The sequence below is a fragment of the Mastomys coucha genome, unplaced genomic scaffold (assembly GCF_008632895.1).
Source record: "Mastomys coucha isolate ucsf_1 unplaced genomic scaffold, UCSF_Mcou_1 pScaffold13, whole genome shotgun sequence".
Lineage (NCBI taxonomy): Eukaryota > Metazoa > Chordata > Mammalia > Rodentia > Muridae > Mastomys > Mastomys coucha.
Genome location: NW_022196895.1, coordinates 63,349,796 through 63,372,841, shown reverse-complemented (window position 1 = coordinate 63,372,841; position 23,046 = coordinate 63,349,796). Strand labels below are relative to the sequence as shown.

General features: G+C 44.9%; 1 protein-coding gene and 1 pseudogene across 1 annotated transcript in view; both read left to right on the top strand.

Annotated features, from left to right (window-relative positions):
* Nucleotides 1–2,481: 2,481 nt before the first annotated feature.
* The window catches only part of Afg3l2 (AFG3 like matrix AAA peptidase subunit 2), a 50,246-nt gene continuing 29,681 nt past the window's right edge, over nucleotides 2,482–23,046 (top strand). The window contains exons 1-7 of the mRNA XM_031365930.1: nucleotides 2,482–2,783; nucleotides 9,077–9,176; nucleotides 9,538–9,615; nucleotides 11,692–11,795; nucleotides 11,903–12,055; nucleotides 18,424–18,498; nucleotides 22,243–22,367. Coding sequence (XP_031221790.1) covers nucleotides 2,670–2,783; nucleotides 9,077–9,176; nucleotides 9,538–9,615; nucleotides 11,692–11,795; nucleotides 11,903–12,055; nucleotides 18,424–18,498; nucleotides 22,243–22,367 — 749 coding nt within the window. The 5' untranslated portion in view covers nucleotides 2,482–2,669. The remainder of the gene's footprint in view (nucleotides 2,784–9,076; nucleotides 9,177–9,537; nucleotides 9,616–11,691; nucleotides 11,796–11,902; nucleotides 12,056–18,423; nucleotides 18,499–22,242; nucleotides 22,368–23,046) is intronic.
* Nucleotides 19,081–22,171, top strand: LOC116087774 (annotated as a pseudogene).

Here is a 23,046-nt window from a genome sequence, read left to right as displayed (position 1 = left end):
GCACCGACTGCTCTTCCAAAGGTCCTGAGTTCAAATCCCAGCAACCACATGGTAGCTCACAACCACCCCTAACAAGATCTGAAGCCACAGTGTACTTATCTATAATAATAAATAAATCTTTAAAAAAATTTAAAGAAAGAAAGAAAGGAAGGAAGGAAGGAAGAAAAAGGAAGGAAGAAAGTTGCAGGAACATGGATGGAATTGGAAAACATTAATCAAGGTAATTCAGACTCAGAAAAACAAATACTATGCGTTTTCCCTCATATGTGGCCCCTAGTCTCTGATGAACATGTGTACACCTTGGAAGTAAACAAGGGTTACGTCTAGGAAACCAGAAAGACAGCCATGAAACTGGACAAAGAAAGGCTTTGAGGGAAGGTGGTGTGCCGACCACCTTTCCGTCCAGCGGAAATAAGGAGGCAACAATGAGCTCTTCTCCATGCAGTTTAATTAGGATCCTTGTAATCTTGCTTCTTACATCTTACTTATTTCTATCTTACTTCTTCTATTTTACTACTTACATCTTACAACTTTCTTCTTACTTACTCCTATTCTTATTCTTACATACATCTTACTTCTATTCTTATTTCTACTTCTATTTTATTTCTATCCTTACATCTTACTTCTATACCTACATACTTACTCCTAATTATCATATCTTACTTACTATTATTCTTACATACATCTTACTTCTAATTCCTACATACTTACTCCTAATTCTTCATATCCAGCCCCTAGCCCTTGTGGGTTAAATACTTTCCCTGGTCCCAATCAGCATCGGCTACGTGGCAAAGCATAATAGGCTACGAGAAATCATGCCAGCTTGCATCACAAACTAGAGGCACTCAGGTTTTCCAACTAAGGGCTTATTTATCAATGCTCTCTGCTCTGGCCAGAGACCAGGTGTTCAATATATATGTATAGGGTGGCAGCTGCAGCTCCCCACAATGGTGGTGCACAACAGAGCAATATGGAAGGAGGAGATTGGGGCAAAGGAGTATAGTAGCGAAAGGAAGGTTGAAGGCAAGGATAAACCAAAGGAAAGCTATATGAAAATCCTACATGGAAACCTGTCCCTGAGTCACCGCCCCAGCCCCACTCTGGGTCTTTCCATGATCCCGATGTCTAGTTTTGTTCAATTGTGCCTAGCAAGTATACATTGAAGGGTCTCACTACTTATGATCCATGGCTGTCTGGGTAAATAAGACTGAAAATACTGTGCAAAGGAAATTTCTTTTTTCTTTCCTTGTTCGTGGTGCTGGGAATTGAATTTAGGCATCCACACATGCAGGTCATGTGGAAGTTTTCTATAAATATCAACTAGGTTTAGCTTAGTCATGGTGTTGCTGGGTTAGACACGAGGATGAATGAATAATGGGTAGGGTTATTAATGGGACTAAACATAGCCCAAGACAAATTGACTCTCAAATAACCCAACCCTTTGTGATCCGGTAGTTGTGACCAGTCAATCAGCATTGCAGAATCTTTAAGATAATCTCAGTTCACAGTAGTGTTTGAGGACAGCCAGAGCTACGAGCCTGTCCCCAAAGCACCAGGAGAGAATAAGAAAGTAGCTGTGTTTTGTCCTTTGCAGAACTTGCCTCATGCCTGTCAGCGAGCAATCAGTTAAGTAACTACTTGGTAAGCAGTCAGAGTGAATGCTAAAATGTCAAACCGTGGGCTGGAGAGATGGCTGAGCGGTGAAGAGCACTGACTGCTCTTCTGAAGGTCCTGAGTTCAAATCCCAGCAACTACATGGTGGCTCACAACCATCCGTAATGAGATCTGATGCCCTCTTCTGGTGTCTGAAGACAGCTACAGTGTACTTAGATATAATAAATAAATCTTGTCGGGCAGTGGTGGCACACGCCTTTAATCCCTGCACTTGGGAGGCAGAGGCAGGCAGATTTCTGAGTTCGAGGCCAGCCTGGTTTACAGAGTGAGTTCCAGGACAGCCAGGGCTACACAGAGAAACCCTGTCTCAAAAAAACCAAAAAAATCTTATTAAAAAAAAATGTCAAACCAGACCGGTGGTCTCTAGTCCTGAATGAAAAATGATTCTTTTCTATAGAGCCTTTGCTAACCTCCTGTTAACTCTTTGAGGTACGCCGGCGAATCTTGCTCTCCTTATTTGTCCCCTTCGGCTTTCCATCTTCGGTCCCTCCCTCGGCCCCGCCTCCTCCCCGCCCCCATACCAGCTTTACCTCTCCTTGACTTCGCCTCCAAAGGCCTCATTTGCTATCACCTCTAGCCCCGCCCTTCCTCAGTCTTCCAACTCCGCCCCAGCCCCGCCATAAGCTACACTCCTCTTTTGGCCCCGCCTCCTTCAGCCTCACCCAATCCCGCCCCTCCAGCTCTTTAATAGGTCACGCCCTTAACCCCACCCCCATCCCCCCCCTCTTCCATTGGTCCGCCTCCAGCCGCGCTCCGCGTCCCCGCCCCCTCCCGACCCGAGGGCGTGGCCGACCGCCTAGAGGGCACGTCGACGTCGGTACGCCGGGGCGGGGCCTGACGAGCACGCGTGGTGCTTAGGCTCGCGTTCGGTCGCGGGTCCCCTGCTCCGGCGGCGCGCAGTTCCCGGAGAACCGAGAAGCTGCGGAAGCCGCGGGTCGCCGACCGCCCGCCTTGACTCCGTGCCTGCGCGCGCCCGGGAGCGGGCCGGGCCCACCATGGCTCACCGCTGCCTGCTGCTGTGGAGCCGGGGCGGCTGCCGTCGCGGCCTTCCTCCCCTGCTCGTGCCCAGCGGCTGCCTGGGTCCCGGTCGGCGGCCCTGCCTCCGTACGGTGAGTCCCGCGTAGCTGCTGCTCCCTCCGGCCGGCTTCCGGCTCCGGCGCAGGTGTCAAGGTCACTGGCCCGGGACTCGGGACGGCCTGAGTCTCCTGGTCCCCCGTGGGCGGTGTTTCTCCTGACCCCGGGGCCCTGAGGACCGCGCTGCGGAGAGTGGCTCCCGGAGCCCGGGAAGGTCACGCCTCGCTCGGCTTTGCTACTAGCTGCTGTGGTCTCGATGGCTTCCGTGGCACTGGACAAAGACGGACTAGTGGACGGCAGCGGGGAGCTGGAGGGGAGAGAGGGGCCTGGGGAACTTCCCTTTCTCATCTGTCGGATTTGGAGGGCCGTTGCTGGCATCCTGATTCCAAATCGGCAAATAGCGCTGGTGTCCAAATGTATATTGTTCAGGGTAGGACCTATGTATTTAGTTGTTTAGCGGCACCCGTCCGGAGGCTTCGCTGCTGGTGTAGGGCCACACACTACCTGGTACGTTTTATTGAAATGATGCTGGGTTGGCAGGACCATGACACAGCTTCTTGCTGTCTGCCAGCCCAGCACGGGTTTTACCCGGAGATACATAGCATGGCGGTTGAGGAATGTGATTGGCCACTTGAACCTGGCTTGACCACCTATTGTCCAGTGTCCTTGAGATGGTGAGTCCAGCCCCTTCACTTAGAACTAGAGGTAATAGTACAGCAGCCTTTTCAGTATCTGGAGGGGATGGATGCGTGGACGCTTAACGAACTCAAAAGGGTGCACGCCCTCCATTGTGCTTTGGTTTAGTTTATGTTTTGTTTGGGGTTTCTTGAGATGGGGGGGGGTCTGATTGTATATGTAGCCCAGGCTAGCCTCCTGGATCTCTCACCTGGTCCTTCTAATCGTTCTGATTCTTCGCTTAGACAGTCATCTGTAGATTATTTCAGTACCTAATGTGATATCAATAGGCTTTTATGTCCCACCATTCAATGAGTAATGATGAAAACCCAACCCAATCTAACCCAGCCAACTTCTCCCCAGATAGGAAACAACAACAACAAAAATCCTAAGTTGACCTCAAACATTCCTCATTGCTGAGGTTGAGGTTGGCCTTGCACTACTGATCCTACCTTTTGTCTCTTAAGTGTAGGGGTTACAATTATGCACCACCACACCAACTCATGTAAATTTTTGTTTGCTTTTGTTGTTTTGTTTTTTGTTTTCTGGGTGTTTTTCACTTGGTCGATATGAGAGTTGAAACCGTGGGTAAGGATGGTTGAGGGTAGCTGTTTGTGACACTTACTTAGAAGCTTAACTTGTCACCCTTGCATCTGGGTCCTCATCCTTTGTACCCTGTACTGCCCTGTCCTTTGTAGACCATCTGTTCAGTGTTTGACCATTTTCCCATCCAACCCTACTCATCTGATCCCTTCCCTTTTATAATCACTGGACATTGGACTCAGGGATCTATCTACCTTGTGAGATTGAATCTCATAAAAGGTCTTAGTGGGACTGTTGTCCCTGTGAGTCACCAGTGAATGCTGAGACACCAGGCCTCATTTGGACAGCTATAGCTAATTAGTATGCGTGTGCATGATGTATACCCCTTGCATAGGGACCCCTGAACATTTCTTTGCTGTACAGAATATATATAGCCCAGGATAGTCTTAAACATGTTATCCTCCTGCCTCTGTTTCCTGAGTGTTAGAATTACAGGTGTAGTGTCTCATGTCTGATTTATTAGTGGTATTGGAGCATCAAACCCAGGGCTTGTGCATTCTAGACAACCATTCCAACTGCTACATCCTCAGCCTCTAGAGGACATTAAACTCTCCAGCCTCCAGTAGGGCATTTGGAGGTGACAATATTTGTAGAGTACAACTTATGTGTCTGGTTCCATACCAAGGTGCAGAGACTTGTTACATGTTGTGACATGAAGAAGTGCCCCCTTGCTTCTGTGCTGTCTTCATTTCTCCACAGCTAACCCTCCTCATCAGTACTTTGGATTGAGAGTATTGAAAATGGAGAAACTTTCCTCCAGGAAAATGCAGTATCGTTCCTAGAAGATGCAGTCCAACAGCATCTTAGAGAGCAATTCCCTTGTATTATACATTATAAGTAATATAAAGGTGGTGTCTTAGTTAGGGTTTTACTGCTGTGGAAACACAGTGACCAAGGTGACTCTTATAAGGACAACATTTAAGTGGGGCTGGCTTACAGGTTCAGAAGTTCAGTCTATTATCAAGGTAGAAACATGGCAGCATCCAGGCAGGCATTGTGCAGGAGGAGCTGAGAGTTCTACATCTTTATCTGAAAGCTGCTAGTAGAATACTGGCTTCGGTGCAGCTAGGATGAGGGCATTAAACTCATGCCCACAGTGACACACCTACTCCAACAAGGTCACACCTCCAAATAGTGACACTCCCTTGGCCAAGCATATTTAAACCATCACATTCCACTTCCTGGCCCCCATAGGCTTGTTCAAAAACATGAGTCTATGGGGCCATACCTAGCCATAGCATAATAAAAATGTAAATTTTGTCCAACTTCCAAAGTCCCTGTAGTCTTCTGTAGTCTCAACAATGTTAAGTCCAAAGTTCTGAGATTCATCTAGTCACTTAACTGTAATCCCCAGGAAACCAGCTGGACAAACTACAAACATCTCCATGATTGGTGTCAGAGTGGTTTTCAGATCTTCAATTTCTTTTTCATCTTTGTTGACTGCCACAAACTTTCTTCTGGGCTGGTTCCACTCCCTGTTAGTGGCTTTTCTCAGCAGATAGCCCACAGCTGGGGCATCTTGAACATCATGGGGTCTCAAGGGAACTTCAGTGTCACAACTTTTTGTTCCAGTGTCTGGTATCCACACTTGATCTTCTGGGTTCCTCCAGAGGTCTTGGATCACATCTCCAGCTCTGCCTTCTGTAGCACTCTAAGCTCAGGCTGATCTACTCCACTGCCACTGCTGTTCTTGGTGATCATCTCATGGTACTGGCATCTCCAAAAAGCTGCGGTTTTCTGCCACAACTAGGGTTCACCAATGGTCTCTCATAGACTCTTTTCATGGTGTCAAGCCTCAACTCCTTTGCATGACCCTTTCAGTCCTGGGCCATCAATTGCAACTGAGGCTGCACCTTCACCAATGGCCTTCCATGGCCTCTCATATTGTCAAGCCTCAGCTGCTTTTCATGACCCCTTCATGCCTTCAACCAGTACCACCTGGGTGACTCTTACACATTACCAAGTTCAGCTGCAGCATGAGCTACAACCTTGGCTATCTCTGGAACACAGCCTTTGGGCTCTCAGGGAACACTTCCCAGAAGATGTCACCTCAGTGATGCTGGTCTCTCCTTAATCACTGCTAATTTCTTTCCTTTTTTTAAATTAAATATTTTCTTTATTTACATTTCAAATGTTATCTATCCCCGTTTCTAGTTTCCCCTCTGAAGACCCTCTATCCCATCCCTCACCACTACCACCCCCACCCCCTGCTCACCAACCCACCCACTCCTGCTTACTGGCCCTGGCATTCCCCTACACTGGGGCATCAAGCCTTCACAGGACCAAGGGCCTCTCCTTCCATTGATGTCCAACAAGGCCATCCTCTGCTACATACGCAGCTGGAGCCATGGGTCCCTCCATGTGTACTCTCTTTGGTTGGTGGTTTAGTCCTCCATTGGGGACCTTGTGCTCAGTCACTGCTAATTTCTTAGCTCCAGCTAACAAGCATCAATTGTCCCAGTAGTCCCTTCTATTCTGGACTTTTAGAGTCTAGAGCCACGTGGCCAAAGCTGTTGAGTTCTCCTGCTTGCTGGAGCTGGAACATGCCCCCCTTGTTCTATTACATTATCACTAGCTTTCTGTTTTCCAATTCCTTCACAGCCTAAGCTTGGCTGTCATGGAACTTGCTCAGTAGACTGACGTTGAACCCAGAGATCTGCATGTCTGTCTCCTAAGTACTGAAATTAAAGATGTTACCCACCAAGCTTGGATTTAAGCTTTTCTTCACCTGGAACTTGCTGTGTTCTAGACTGGCCTTGAATTTAGAGATCTGGGTGGCTTTATCTCCTAGAATTAAAGTTGTGTACCACCATGCCTGAACCTAAACTTAGCTGGGTGGGATCTTGCCACAAGGTCACTACTTAATTCAACTTAATATCCTTGAACACAGGATTCAGCTCCATTTCACCTCCTGGTGCCCGTTTAATACTCCAACCATATATTTTATATTTTTACTTTCTAAGCTTGCTATACTTGTTCAAAATGTTCTTCATGAGACTTTACCAGATAAAACAAAGTCTCTAGCCAGGCAGTGGTGGCGTACACCTTTGATCCCAGCACTTGGGAGGCAGAGGCAGGTGGATTTCTGAGTTCGAGGCCAGCCTGGTCTACAGAGTGAGTTCCAGGACAGCCAGGGCTACACAGAGAAACCCTGTCTCAACACCCCTCCCCCCCAAAAAAAAAAGAAAGAAAGAAAAGAAAGAAAAAAAACCCAAAGTGTCTGCTGGACTTTTTTGAATCTTCTTTTCGCAATGCAATTAATATAAATCTCTTTACCTTAGACTCAGGTAGACTCTTCAGACAAGGGCAGAAAACAGCCACATTCTTCACCAGAATACCACCAAAACAGTCTCTAGGCCACATACTGAAATCATTCTCCATTGAACCTCTTAGCCTAGGTCTTCACAGTTCAAATCACTCTCAGTAACAAAGGCTTCCTTCCATCTTCCTACTAGGAGATCCCAGTAAGCCCCATTTATATCATCCCACTGCTTGCACAGTGGAATTCAAAGGCCCCCAAATCCACATTCTTCCAGACAAAAGCATGGTCAGGCCTATCACAGCAGTACCCCAGTCCCTGGTACCAACCTCTGTCTTAGGTTTTTACTGCTGTCAACAGACTATGACCAAGGTAACTTTTTTTTTCCTTGTCCCCCTCCACCCCCCCAAGCAGGGTTTCTCTGTGTAGCCCTGGCTGTCCTGGAACTCACTCTGTAGACCAGGCTGGCCTCAAACTCAGAAATTCGTCTGCCTCTGCCTCCCAAGTGCTGGGATTAAAGGTGTGCACTACCACTGTCCAGCTCCAAGGTAACTCTTACAAGGACAACATTTAATTGGGGCTGGCTTATAGATTCAGAGATTCAGTTCAGTATCATCAAGATAGGAGCATGCCAGCGTCCAGGCAGACAGTGAGGCTGAGCAGAGAGTTCTGTCTGCATCTCCATCTGAAGGCTGCTAGCAGAATACTGGCTTCCAGGCAGCTAGAACTAGGATTTTAAAGCCCATGCCCACAGTGACACACCTACTTCAACAAGGCCACAAGTTTTCCAAAAAGGCCACACCTCCAAATAGTGCCACTCCCTTGGCCAAGCGAATTCAAACCATTACAGGTAGTGAGTGAATTACTGTCTGTTCATTTAGTAGCTGATGTGCGTTTGAGTTGGTAGCATTTTTACTACTATGAATGATGTAGCTGTGAGCATGTGTACATTTTTTTGTTTTTGTTTTTCTAGACAGGGTTTCTTTGTGTAGCTTTGGGTGTCTTGAAACTCACTTTGTAGACCAGGCTGGCCTCAAACTCACAGAGATCTGTCTGCCTCTGTATTCTGAGTGCTGAGATTAAAGGTGTTTGTCACCACTGTCAGTGAGTGTATGTTTTTGAGTAGTCATTTCATCACGTTTTTTTGAGGGGAAGGAGTGGAATTGCTTGGGTCCTATGGTAGTATGTTAACTTTTTTTTTTTTTTAACATTTGGGGTGTGTGGGTGTGTGTGTATACATGTGCGTGCCATAGCACTTGTGGAAGTCAGAGGACAACTTGTGGAGTTGGTTTTTTCCTTCCACTATGTGAGTCTGGGTATTGAGCTTAGGTGGTGGCAAGTGTCTTCATCCACTAAGCTGTCTCACTCCCCCCTCCCCCCAATATTAAGTGTTTTGAGATTTGCCATACTGTTCCAAAATGGCTTGGTCATTCATTACATCTCACTAGCAGTGTGCAGGGGCTTTAGCAGTTGGCTGGTATAAGGATTGTCAGTGACATTTAGCCCTGACTTTCTCATCACAGAAGTAAGATAAAGTTACCATGTTTATAAGCAGCAGTGGCATGTAACTTCTGGTAAGTACCTGAAAATGAGTCAGCACGGAACAACAGGTTAAAGTTGTCGTTTGTGTGCTGTACATCAGATAAACATTGCCAAGTGAATGTGTTCTTTGGTCTTTATACGTGGAGTGGGTTGTGTCTGACTTAGATGCACCCATTGTTTTTGGGTAGTTACTGCCTATCCCTCTGTTTTGTACATAGCCTCATGCTCTTATTTAATGTCCTGTTGCAGCTTTATCAGTATGCGACGGTCCAGACAGCAAACAGCAGAAGTTCTCTTCTGAGGGATGTAATTGCTGCTTATCAAAGATTCTGCTCTCGACCTCCCAAAGGTAAGTCCTTAGGCCTGACTCTAGTGCTGTGTGTTCTTGCTAAAGGTGCATACTGTGGAGGAAGGGCTTCCTACACGGGTACATAGGCTGAGCTCGGGGGACTAGCTGGTGTCTGCCCTGTCCACACCCTGACTTCAGCTTCTGTCTGCTGGTCACAGCAGGGGAAATTATGTCACCTACAAGTGAACATCTTACAGGTGGTGGAGTTGACACCTCCAGATTGTGAACTGTATTATTTAGACTTTGAGGCATTTCTACAAGAGGAATATTATGATTTCTAGTGCTGTGTCAGCAGCTTTATAATAATATGTACAAACTCGATGAATTTTAGTTTGAAGATATTTTTTATGTTTTCTAACAGGATTTGAAAAATACTTTCCTAACGGGAAAAATGGAAAAAAGGCCAGTGAACCCAAGGAAGCTGTTGGAGAAAAAAAAGGTAGTTGTAAAAGAAGGTTGAGTTTGTTATTTTCCTTTGATGTTTCTATCAGAGTCACCACAAGTTGGCTACGTAACTGTAGTTATACATACCCAGAGTTCAATGGGCTCTGTTTGATTCCTTGATTCTCTTGCTATTTTCTGCCACTTTATACATTGAAGTAGTTCAAATTCACTTTGGAGAGAGACTGCTCAAACTTAACACTGTTTAGTAGGTATTCCCGACAGATAATTTAAACTATTGAGAAAAATCTTAGAAATGCAACACATGCAATTTGTTGTGGGATAGTGCAGCAGGCTGGGGTTTTGTTTGTTTTAATAAAGATTTTTTAAAAATATTATTATCAGTTTTTTTTTTTTGTTTTTTGAGACAGGGTTTCTCTATGTAGCTCTGGTTTTTCTGGGACTTACTCTGTAGACTAGACTATCCTCAAACTCAGAGATCTGTCTTCCTTTGCCTCCCAAATCCAAATTAAAGGCCTGTGCCATTACTGCATGGCTAAAGATTTATTCTAAATTATGTGTGCTTGTGTATGGTCATATGTATATGTGAGTGCAGGTACCTGTGGAGTTCAGAAGAGGTCGTCAATTCCCCAGTGTTGGCGTCTACCTGTATTGGGGAGCTACCTGTGGGAGGACATGGGTACTGGGAACCAGCCTGGGTCCTCTGGAAGAGTAGGGAGTACTCTTTAACCACTCTGCCATCACTCTAGTCCATAGTGCAGTGTTTTAAAATTTTAAATTAAAAATTTTAAAATGAAAATGAAAATTCTGAACCTTAAGAGAGCCCTGTCTACTGACTTGAAGAAAGTTTTTTAAGGCTGGGAAGATTTTGTGGCACTAAGTCTTCTGGTCCCATTTCATAAGTATTGTGCAGTCGAGCGTGTTTGACACCAATTGGTGTCCAGTGGCTTTTAGGGAAATGTAAGTCAGACCTTTGACCTTTTGTTATTGGCAGTCCTAGTCACTGAGCCCAGGTCCTCACCTGTGCTAAGCAGATCTACCCTCGAGTGACATCCCCAGGCCAGCCCTTGTTTTTAAATGGGCTCAGCCCCAAGGCTCGGGGTTGCAGTGTTGGTTTCATGGGCAGTGCTGTAGGATTTACCAAAGGCATAGTCTAAAAGTTGTCAGGCTCACCAGTGATAAGAGACTTCCATTACATTACAGCCCTTTGGATGTGACCTTAGCAGAGTAGTCAGGGACACTGTCACGCAGCCTGCATTGTGCTAACTCTGTTCCTCAGTGCTGTGATGTCTGGTGACCTGAGCTGTCTGTCATATGTCACATCTACCTCTGTGCAGGCAGTGGTTTGGTGATTGTGTCATGAAGCCACTGAGGGTGACAGGCACTCGTGGCCTTACCACCTGCTCTGTGAGAGAGGTATTTTCATGGTGGTTGGTGACATTAGAGTGGTAGTTGTAGGTCACTGGGAAGATAGAGAAGGGACAGAATCGTGACTGCATCAGTTTATTTGGGCTCCTTTACGAAGGGTCAGATCTTTGTGGAGGAGGGCTTAGATAACAAACTGGTCACCTCAAGTTCTGGGGGGCCACCACGCCTAGTTTTTGTGGTGCTGGAAGCTGAACCCTCAGTTTTGTGTGTGTTAGGCCAATAATGGCAACCCAGTTACTCTCCCTCCATGATCCTCCACTCTCTTTCTTAGGTTCCCAGCCCAGCGCACACTTTTTAACTCTGAATGAGGACTGAAGAATTTGCTCAGGATTAAACCCACCCCTTTTTGTTCACACAGATCACATGGCAACAAATTACCTAACCAGTTACTTAAGCTCAGGTCTTCCTGTGTACAATGTGTATAACAGTAGCAATCTTCTGGGGTTAGTGAGTTACTGTGTGTATTTTCTGAGGTCCTAGGCAAGTGCATTGGAGCCTCCTGGCCTTTGCCACTTTGTATGAATGTTTTCCCTCATAGTGCTTTCTGCAGTAACTGATATGTTGGCCGCTCAGTGGTTTCCTTTAGGTCCTCATGTCAGCGTGGAGCTGTGCATGCCTTGCTGACAGCAGGAGGTGCTGTGTGCTGGATGAGCTTCATGCTGGACACGCTGCTCTCTGTTTACAGAATCACAACTCTCCAGCCCCCAGTCCTCTGGAGGGGCAGGTGGTGGGGGAGGGAAGCGCCGAGGCAAGAAAGAAGATTCTCACTGGTGGTCCAGGTTCCAGAAGGTTTGATTTCAAACTCTTTACTGTTAAGGTTGGGTTGGTGACCCCCCAAAAAGCCCACATAGCACAGATCATATTTCCACACAGAAATTGTGTCCTTCTCTGTCTAGGGTGACTTTCCATGGGATGACAAGGATTTCAGGTTGTACTTTCTCTGGACTGCTCTTTTTTGGGGTGGAGTCATGATTTACTTCCTGATCAAAAGCTCTGGGAGAGAAATCACATGGAAAGACTTTGTCAATAACTATCTTTCTAAAGGAGTGGTAAGTAATGCGGGGCTGGGGGTGTTGTAGTTTAGAAGGGGAAACGCAGTTGTGTTAGAACATAGAGTGTTCATGATGAAATAACTTTACATGTTGGATGTTTCCTTGAGATTTTTTTTTTTATAAATTTACAGTTATTATGGAGGGGACACGTCTGTGTCATGGCATGTGTGGAGATCTCAAACAGCTTTGTGGACTCTTCACGCTATTTTATGTGGGTCCTGAGGATTGTGCTAGGGTGTTCCAAGCACCTCCATTTATGGAGCTATCTTCCTAGCTCCACGTTCTTTTTTTTTTTTTAAATAGATTTACTTACTTATTTTATGAATATGAGTTTACTCTTGCTGTCTTCAGATGCACCAGAAGAGAACATAGGATCTCATTACAGATGGTTGTGAGCCACCATGTGGTTGCTGGGATTTGAACTCAGGACCTTAACTGCTGAGCCATCTCTCCAGCACCCTCCCCCCAAACCCCAACCTCCAACTCCACATTCTTAAATTTCATGTATCTTTTGTTTCCTGTTGCTAGCATTTTAAGAATCATTGATGAATCTCATGTCGTGAAAGCTTTTTTTTTTTTTTTTTTTTTTTTTTTTTTTTTTGGTTTTTCGAGACAGGGTTTCTCTGTATAGCCCTGGCTGTCCTGGAACTCACTCTGTAGACCAGGCTGGCCTCGAACTTAGAAATCCACCTGCCTCTGCCTCCCAAGTGCTGGGATTAAAGGCGTGTGCCACAACCTCCTGGCATCATGAAAGTTTTATGCTCTATTTTCTTCTGATAGTCATGTAGTCTTAAGTCTTTGATTTGAGTTAATTTTTCATATACTTAGGTAAAAATGTATATAGTTACATAAGATTCAACTCCATTCTTTTGCTCATGGATATCTAGGGTTTTTTTTTATATCATTTATTATTGAAAATAATCCCCCCCCCCCACTTTGGTTTTTTGAGACAGGGTTTCTCTGTATAGCCCTGGCTGTCATAGAACTCACTCTAGACCAGGCTGGCCTCAAACTCAGAAATCCACCTGCTTCTGCCTCCCAAGTTCCGGGATTAAAAGCGTGTGCCACTACTGCCTGGCCATTCCTTTCTTATAATATATCCTGTTTATAGTTTCTCTTCCCCCAGACCCATCCTTACCCATCCAACTTCATGTCTTCATTCTCTCGCTTTTAAATGTCTCATTCATTCTTTAGAAAAGAAACAGGCAAAACCAAACAAAAACAGAATAACAACAAAAAAAGACAAAAGCACAAAAAACACATGCACACACAAAAAAAAACCTCATAAAAATCACTAAATTAAAATCCACAAAAGACCAAGAAGATAAAATATTCCCAATCAAAACAAGAAATGAGATTTAAAAAAACATGTACAAAAACACCATTGGGTTTGTTTTGTGTTGGCCATATGCTGCTGGGCCCAGCATATAAGTGTAGTGTAGTTTATGTACCATGAATCCATATAAGGGCCACCCTTAAAAAAGGCCCCCAGAAGTATAGCTGATACCCAGTGAGATACCTTCGAAAGCAGTTGTGATTTGGAGATAGCTTTTTGGTTAGGAATTCAAGCTCGTGTCCACTTCCCCTCTGAGCACTGGGACCCATCTTTCTTGAACCTGTGCAGGTCCTGTGCATGCTGCCACGAGTTCTGTGGATTCATATGTGTGTCAGTTTTGTCGGGAAGGCAGCGTTTCCTGGATGCCATTCATCCCCTATGCTTTAATAATCTTTCTGCCTCCTCTTCCACAGGGTTGCCTGAGCCCTGAAAGAAGGGGTGTGGTGCACATCCCATTTAGGATTGAGTGTGCCAGTCTCTCACTCTCTTCACATTGTCCAGTTGTGGGTCTCTGTGTTTGTCCCATCTGCTGCAGGAGGAAGCTTCTCTGATGATGGCTGAGCAAGGCACTGCTCTATGAGCATAGCGGAAAGTCACTAGGAGTCATTTTATTGTTATGTTCCTTTTCCTAGGCCCATGGCCTACCTAGTCTTAGAATCCTGGGGACTTGGGCAGTGTCAGGCATGGGTTCTAAATCTTGGAATGGGCCTTAAACTGGGTATCCATGTTTGTTGGAAACATTCCTTTTTCTATTGAATGGTCTTGACATTCATGTCAAAAATCATTTGATTCCATTTGTTTCTCTGTTGTCTGTTCTATTCCATTGTCTTTTTTTTTTTTTATAAGATTTAATTTATACACACACACACACACTCACACACACTCGCTGTCTTCAGATACTCAGAAGAGGGCATCAGATCCCTTTACAGATGGTTGTGAGCCACCATGTGGTTTCTGGGAATTGAACTCAGGACCTCTGGAAGAGCAGTCAATGCTCTTAACCACTGAGCCATCTCTCCAGCCCCTATTCCATTGTCTTTTAATGCCAGCATCACAGTTTTGAGTGCTATAGCTTTGTACTGTTGTGGGTCTCTCAACTCTGTTACATTTTCAGGCTTGTTTTGACTTTTCCTTTGAGATTTCATATAAATTGTAAGGATGCTTTTCTATTTCTGCAAAAAAACTTTTTTAGACATCAACTCTGCGAATCACTTTCATTACAGTATAAGGTCTTCCAGTTTGTGAGTGTAGGTTTTCTTTTATCGTCCTTAACTCATTTCTAAATGCTTTATAGCTTCCATTGTGCATTTCTCTCACCTTTTGCTTAAATCAATTTAGTCCCTACACATTTTATTCTGTTTGCTATTGTAAGTACACCTGTTTTCTCAGTTTCCTTTACAGAGTACCCCTTGTTAGTACATTGAAATATTACTGATTTATTATTATTGTTGTTGTTGTTATTAATTCTTTATTTTGTTTTGTTTTTTGTTGTTTTTGTCTTTTTCAAGACAGGGTTTCTCCCATATAAGCCCTGGCTGTCCTAGAACTCACTCTGTAGACCAGGCTGGCCTTAAACTCAGAGATCCCCCTGCCTCTGGCTCCCAAGTGCTGTTTTTACAGTTATTTAATGTGTGTCTGTTTGTTTATGTGTGTATATGTATGTGCAGGTCAGAGGGTACCTTGTGGGAACTAGTTCTTGCCTTCTACTCTGTGGGTCTCAGGGATCAAACTCAGGGTGTCTGCTTGGCAGAAACTGTCTGTACGTACTGAGCCATTTCACTACTCCTAAGGCTACACATGAGGGGAAACAGGGTCTCCTTATGTGTAGCCTTGGCTAAACTGGAGCTTGAGATGTAGTCCAGGCTGGCCTCAAACTTACAGCAATTCTTCTGCATCTCCTCTTCTTCCCAGGTGCTGTAATCACAGGCATATATTGTATAAAGTGACACTCTGACCACTCCAAAAGATGGTTGAGGAGAAGGTTTTATTGTAGCCAAGAGAGACTACAGCTGAGGCATCTAGAAGAGTCTGGAGCAAGGAGAGAAAGGAATAGCCTAAACATGGCTTGCAGACTGGAATTGGCCATGAGAGGAGAGAGATGGGCAGAGGGAGGGAGGGAGACAAAGTGTGGGCAAAGGAGAAGGAGCCAAGAGGTGAAAGAGAGCCTAAACAGAGGGGTATATGAGACCAAGAGTGGGGGGAAGGGAAGCCCATGGTGAGGAGGTTTTATAGCTAGTAGGCTATCTTATAGAGTCATGTGTCCCTCTGCCAGTGATAAGGAAAGGGCTCCTTTGCTAGAGGGGAATGGGGGCTGGGTGGAGTTTCCTCTGAACCTGTGGAGTACCACCCAGCCCAGTGGTGCAGTTGACTGTTGTGAGTTGACTTTGTATCCTGCTGTGTTTCTGAATTCATGTATTTGCTCCAGGTTCTGGGGAGTGTGTGTGTGTGTGTGTGTGTGTGTGTGTGTGTGTATATGTGTGTGTGTGTGGTATTTCCAGCATTTTCTAGAATAGCTACTTCAGTTTTATTTTCAGTTTCTATTGATGTGATAGATGTCTTACATCCTTACTCTCAATTTGTTTGTGTCTTTACCAGTAAGATGTGTTTCTTAGAGACAATGAAGTTAGATATAGTTTTGTTGTGTCCTAAGGAACCCCAGAAGAAATGGCTAACTGTGTGTCCATTAGCACATCAAAGCAAATGGTGGCCTTCTCTAGGGCCCTCTGTACCTGCACTTCCTCTCAGCTCTTCTAGCCATCCTCTACCCTAAACCTCCCCAGCTCCTGGGCTTCCTTCTCCCAGCTCCCCTCCCCCATATAGCCCTGCCCTTTCAGCTATGGGCTCCCTCATTCCTCTTGGTTCTCAGCCCTCTTTGTTCTCTTCGCCCTCTCTCTCCTTCCTCTCTTTTTCCTCTCATGATCCAGTTCACTCTGCTGGCTGTAACTAGTTGTCCTCTCTCCCTGTCTTCAGACACCTGGCCATTCTCTACTTTTTTTTTTTTTTCCTTTTTTAATGAGACAAGGTTTTCTCTGTGTAGCCCTGCCTGTCTTGGAACTCACTCTGTAGACCAGGCTGGCCTCGAACTCAGAAATTCCCCTGCCTCTGCCTCCCAAGTGCTGGGATTAAAGGCGTGCGCCACCACTGCCCGGCTGTTCTCTACTTCTTATCTACAGTGAATGTCTTCTCCTCAACCACAAGCCACCACACCATCATTTCATTCAGTTTTTTAATCCAGTCAGCTAGCCTGTCTTTATACATTTTTCTTATTTATATATATTTGTGTGTGCTGATATGATTTATGTGTACCATGTGCTTGCCAATGCCTGCCAAGCTCAGAGATCATTGGATTCCTTTACAGGCTTATGAGCCATCTGGTATAGGTGATGGGAATCCAACCTGGGTCCTATGTAAGAGCAGTAAGTGCTCTTAACTGCTAATCTGTCTCTTCATCCCCCAGCCTCTGTCTGTTTATGGATGGATTCAAGCCACTTATGTTACTATAGTTAAGTTATTGTAGAGAGGTGACTGGTAAATCCCTGTGGTTTTTGCTGGATGCTTCTTTTGGTTTGTCTTCTGGCTGGAGTGTTTGCTCTTGGCCTTGTCTCTTTAGTGTCGGACTTGCTGCACTGTGGAGGACATGGCAGGTGCTTTCCTTGTTCGCCTGTTGAGCTGTCCTGTTCCCAATGTACGTTCCCTGTTACCTTTCTTCCCCTTCTTGTGTACTGTTTCCATAGCATCTTCTGTAGCGCCATGTTGTTGGTCATGGACTGCCTTCATTTGTGCTTGTCTTGAAATGTCCTTATTTCTTTGTCATTTCACAATGTAAGGTGGAAGGGAGGTATGGCTCAGCATTGGAATGCTACAACATATATATAGTTTCATATCAGGTTTCACAGTGAGTGTTTTTAACCACTGAGCTATCTTGCCAGCCCTATATCTGATTCTTAATGATATTCTTTCCTCCACACTTTTAATAATACTCTTGCAATATTACATCTGAAGGACAGTGACAGCAGGTATCCTTTAAGACATGTTGGTTTCTCATGGTCTGCTGTCAGTAAGTCTGTCAAGTGACAATGGCAAACCGAAAGCCAATGACTTCCCAAGAAGCTGGCACAAGGGGTGACAAATGAGCACATATGAAAATACTGCTACTACAAATAGCTTAACAATCAGATATAATTAGGAGATTAAAGAAAACAAGTACATACTATTTGATATTCAGGGAATGGGAAAAAAGTAAAATCTTCTAATGGCAAGTGTTATAGAGGAAAGCAGTAAGAATCTTTGGCCAGGAAGAGTGATGAGAGGAGAGCCACCGTGGAGAGCAGTTTGACAATACCTAGGAAAACTGAAGAACTATGTACTCTACAACTTCCCTTAGTGCAGTTGCATCTGTCTATAGACTGTGTATCCTGGAAGAACTTTTGAAGAGATGTTCCAGAAAGTATCTGCAGGGTGTTCATTGCAGCATTGGGTAGGACTATGTACAATTTGAAACAGCTTAACTGTTAATGAACATGGAGATAACTTGGAGTGTGCTCATCAAACACAAGGCTCCACAGAATCAAAATGTCAATGTAATGATGGGAAGAAAAGAAAGGTGCATAAAACCAGCCATGTAAGAAGTTTGAGAGCAAGCCAGAGCGAATGTCACTGTCATTCAGGGTTAGCCACAGAGGTTAGAAGCGCTGTCTTCGTCTCTGGGACTGGAGTTCTGGTGGTTGGGATCCACTGTGTGGATGCCGAGAACTGACTCCAGGTCCTGTGCAAAAGCAGCAAATGCTTTTCACCACTGAGCCATCTTGCGTCTATTCACCAGCCCCTCTACCTCAGTTTGATCTAGGGTCTCACACCTACAGTAGAGTAGACCTGGCTGACTAGCTGTAGACACCGGGCTGGCTCTGCCTCCCAAGTGCTGGGATCACCATGCCCAGCCTGTCATGTCTCTTAAAAAATGAGAATAAAATAACATCTCAAGTATTTTCTGTAAACTTATATTTAAATATTTGCCTTTTTAACATTCTAGGTGGACAGACTAGAAGTTGTCAACAAGCGTTTTGTTCGTGTGACCTTTACACCAGGAAAGACTCCGGTTGATGGGGTAAATAATTTTATTAATTTAGTAAGTTAAATAATTTATTTAATTTAGTAAGTTAAACTTTCTCGGGTTTAGACAAGAAAACATTGTTTGCATTACATTAGATATGTACACTGGGGACAGTGGGATCTGGTGCCACAGGTGGATGCTCGCTGACACCAGCTGGCGTGTGCATGTGCTGATACGTGGAGAGGCTTCAGTTTAGGGTTGGTTTTGGTAGTTATGACACAGTGAAGAGGAGCTTCCAGAATAATTTATGATTCTTGAACACTGAAAAACATTTGTTTGGTTGGGCAAAGCATTAAAATTTGAATTCCATGTGTTCTGAGGTGGATTCTTTCAAATCAGTGTAAGAGTCTTTCTGTTCATTGTCCTTCAACCTTTTTGTAGCAACCCATTTGTTTTCTCAATTTTTGTTTGTGTATTTTTGAAATAGGGTCTTACTCTGTAACTGGGCTGCCCTTGGACTCTGGCAGTCTTCATGCCTCCGCCCCTACATTGCACAGGCATAAACCATCACACCTGGCTTTGCTCTAGTAAAATAATCTGTATTTCTGGTCCACCTAGTTTGGGCTCCGTGTAGAGATGGCAGAAGTGTCAGATGTGCAGAGGAGGTTTTGGAAAGGGGAGGGAGGCTCAGGTAATGTCAGCTTTCCCTGGTCCAACCCTACTCCTAGTTCTTGGCGTCCTGCCAACCTGCTGTCCTCTGCCAGAGCTAGACTTCCACCAGGTTACTCTCTAACCTAACGATTTTCTAGCCACACCAGGTGCCTACGTTTGGAGATTACCCTCCCCTAACTGTCTGTTTCCACCCTGTTAGTACTGTCCTGTGGTACCATCTCCAAAGGACAGCTTTGATGATGGAGAGGCCTCATTTCTAGGACTCACATACACAAACATTTACATCTAAAATTAATAGCATTGTGTTATTTCTATTTCTCCATTATGCCACAGTAAAGGTTTCTATCTCAAGGTTGTTGGCTTTGTTTGTTTGTTTGTTTTGTGGTATTGGAGATTGAACCTAGAGCCTCATAGGTACTTTACCTCATAGCAGGTACTTTGCCACTGAACTGTCCCTAGCCCTGAGTCTTAACATCATAGTCTGTCTGGTGTGCACACTAATCCTAATGCTTAATGCTTGAATTAGGAGTTCAGAGTCATTCTTGGTTGCATTGAGTGTGTGCAGGCTTTTCCCCATCACTGTCCTTAACTAGGAGAGCAGGAAGACTCTCTATAGCATTTCCATTCTATTGAGCACTTTATGTCATCTAGAATTAAAGTATATAAGATAATAGTATTCAGATAACTGTCTCATTTCATAGAAGGAACTTGGATATCTCACATCTTGGTTTGAGATTTCCCTAGGATTTGGAACCATTTCCATGTAGATCCTGAGGGGTCATTATTTTTGTGTTTCTTGTAGAATAGCAGTCTCCTCCAGATTCTTCAAGGTATTTGTCCTTGAGGACCCTCGGGAAGTCTCCAGTCCATTATTAGAAGGGTAATGCCCAGCATGGCATTTCTGGTACTTTCTACTAGCCAAGTTTTGATTATCAGTGTCACCCAGATCCCACTTCTTAGGAACATTCTCAAGGTTAAATGAGTTAATGTGCCCCAGGGTGCCAGGCGTGGGAGGAGAACTTTGTTGGGGCACAGGGCGGGGTGCGGGGGCGTGTGCACTGGGTTTACGGAGCACCAGTCTGCGCACAACCACCCCAGCGCCCTGTTGAACGTGCCCCACAGCTCCTGGCTGACGCCAGGCCTTCACACTGCTTCCAGTGTAGAAAGCTACCACGAACCGCTAGCACCACGAACCGCATAGACACGGACCTTAAACTCGACTTCAAGGATGTTCTGCTGCAACCTAAGCGGAGCAGCCAAGAGCCGATCCAAGGTGGATCTCTAGCGAACCTTTATGATTCCCGTCATTGTGGCCAACATGGACACTGTGGGGACATTTGAGATGGCTGTGGTGATGTCACAGCATGCCACATTTATAGCTGTTCACAAGCATTACTCCCTGGATGACTGGAAACGGTTTGTGGAGAACCACCCAGAATGCCTGCAGCATGTAGCTATGAGTTCTGGCAGTGAGCAGAATGACCTGGAGAAGATGAGCCGCATCTTGGAAGCTGTGCCTCATGTGAAGTTGTGGCCAGTGGGCATTCAGAACATTTTGTGGAATTTGTGAAACAGGTCCTATCCAAATCCCCTGAATACACCATCATGGCAGGGAATGTGGTGACGAGAGAGATGGTGGAGGAGCTCATCCTTTCTGGAGCAGATGATATGAGAGTCGAGTCGGACCAGTTCTGTGTACACCACCCGAACCAAGACAGGAGTGGGCTACTTGCAGCTGAGGGCCGAGACAGAGTGCTGACTCCGCTCATGGCTTCAAGGGGCACGTCATCTCTGATGCAGGCTGCACGTGTCCAGGAGATTTCGCCAAAGCCTTTGGAGCCTGTGCAGACTTCCTCATGCTGAAAGGCATGTTTCAGGCCACACCGAGTGTGCAGGAGAGCTGAAACTCTTTCTTCTATGGCTTGAGCTCAGACATAGCCATGAAGAAACACGCGGGAGGTGTTGCTGAGTACAGGGCTTCTGAGGGCAAGACCGTGGGTGTGCCTTATATAGGGGATGTGGAGTACACAATTCTGGATATCCTTGGAGGACTTGGTCCACCTGTACCTATGTAGGGGCCACCAAACTCAAGGAGCTCAGCAGAAGAGCCATGTTCATCCAGGAGACCCAACAGCACAACACGGTGTTTGGTTAACCTCAGGGATGCAGATGTGTTGAACTACGTGGAAGCCTCCTTTGGCCATGCTCCGCCCCTCCCCTCCTTATCTGCCCTAGCAGGCTGGCTGCTATCAGAGATGCTGAGACTCGAGTCCTTGACCTGATCTTGTAGCCTGAGACCTTGGGGCTTGCCCTAGTGCCTGTGTGGGGCCCAGAAGCAGGGTGCTCATGGGACCCTGGGTCAGAACTCATTGTCTCCTGGTTTCAACCAGCCCTTGCACCCTCCTTTCTGTCCACCATTTGTTTTTTAAAGGATAATGGTTTCACTTTTAATATAATGCTATATGATCTTAAAAAAATGAGTTGATGTACACATCAAGGGCTTAGAGCAGCGCTTCAAGTGTGGGCACAGCTGATGTAAGCTGTTACTGTTGTATCGTACTGGGTTTTACTTTGGAAATAGGCCTCTGGGAAGTGGACAAGAAGAAAAGAGTACTTGTTCATCTACTTTTCAAGTAGGTTTTTAAATGCTTTTCTTTTTAAAAAAAATTGTGTTTTTTTGATATTTCATTTTTATTGTGTGTGTATGGGTGTTTGCCTGCATATATGTCTGTATACCATGTGCATGCAGTGTCTGCGGAGGCCAGATGAGGGTGTTGGGTCTTATGGAGCTAGAGTTACGAGTTCTTAGCTTATATGGATGCTGGGAACTGAGGCTGGGTCTTCTGAAGACCAGCCAATGTTTTTAACTGCTGACTATCTCTCTAATGCCAGTGCTCTCTGAGCTTATAATGTTTAACCCAGTGAGGAAGATTGCTAAGAAAATGGCTACTTGCTAAGGATTGCCACGTTCTCACCAAATTTTAAAAAGTCACCATATCTTTACAACGAGGCTTTTATTATTGTTGAAGTCTTTAGTGTTTCTGAAAAATTCTTAGCAGGTTAAATGCTTTAAAAAAATCAAAATATTGTTTGTTCTTCTGTTTATTTGTTTTTCTGTTTTTATAGCAATACGTCTGGTTTAATATTGGCAGTGTTGACACATTTGAGCGGAATCTGGAGACTTTGCAGCAAGAATTGGGCATAGAAGGGGAGAACCGGGTACCTGTGGTTTACATTGCTGAAAGCGATGGGTAAGAAATCATTTTAAGTACATGATTTGTGCCAGATAGGGTGCATAATCCTAGCATTTGCGAGACTGAAGCAAGATTATTGCCATGAGTTTGAGGCCAACCTTGGGTACATAGTAAGACCTTGTCTCAAAAAGCTGGAAAAATAAACAATAAAAAGACAGATTTGAGTATCACTACTATGCTACAGATGGTTCGCTGTCCCCTGTCATTAAATGACAGGGTTATAAATTTAAAGTCTCCTTAGTTTTTAAGGTTTATTTGTTCATGCATTTTATGTAAATGAGTACTTTGTGTGTGCACCTGCGAACCAGAAGAAGGCATCAGGTCCATTGTAAATGGTTGTAAACCACCACATATGGTTGCTGGAAGCTGAACTCAGGACATTGGAAGAGTGGCCAGTGCTCTTAATTGCTGAGCCATCTCTCTATTAAAGTCTTAAACAGGCCTTGTTCTTTTTGGTTATATTAGTAATTTAGTCTTTGAACATGACTACCTTCTTTTCTACATACATGATAATGTTTCTCTTGGTTAAGCAGGATTTAGAGTATTACGGTCCAGTGTGCGGTCCTTGTATAAGTTTTGCATGAAGAGCCCCACGTAAAGGAGTAGATCCTACTTTTAGCTGTTATTTACCTTTCTAGTTTATAGTTTTCCAGGATTTAAGAAATTTTCAAAAAAA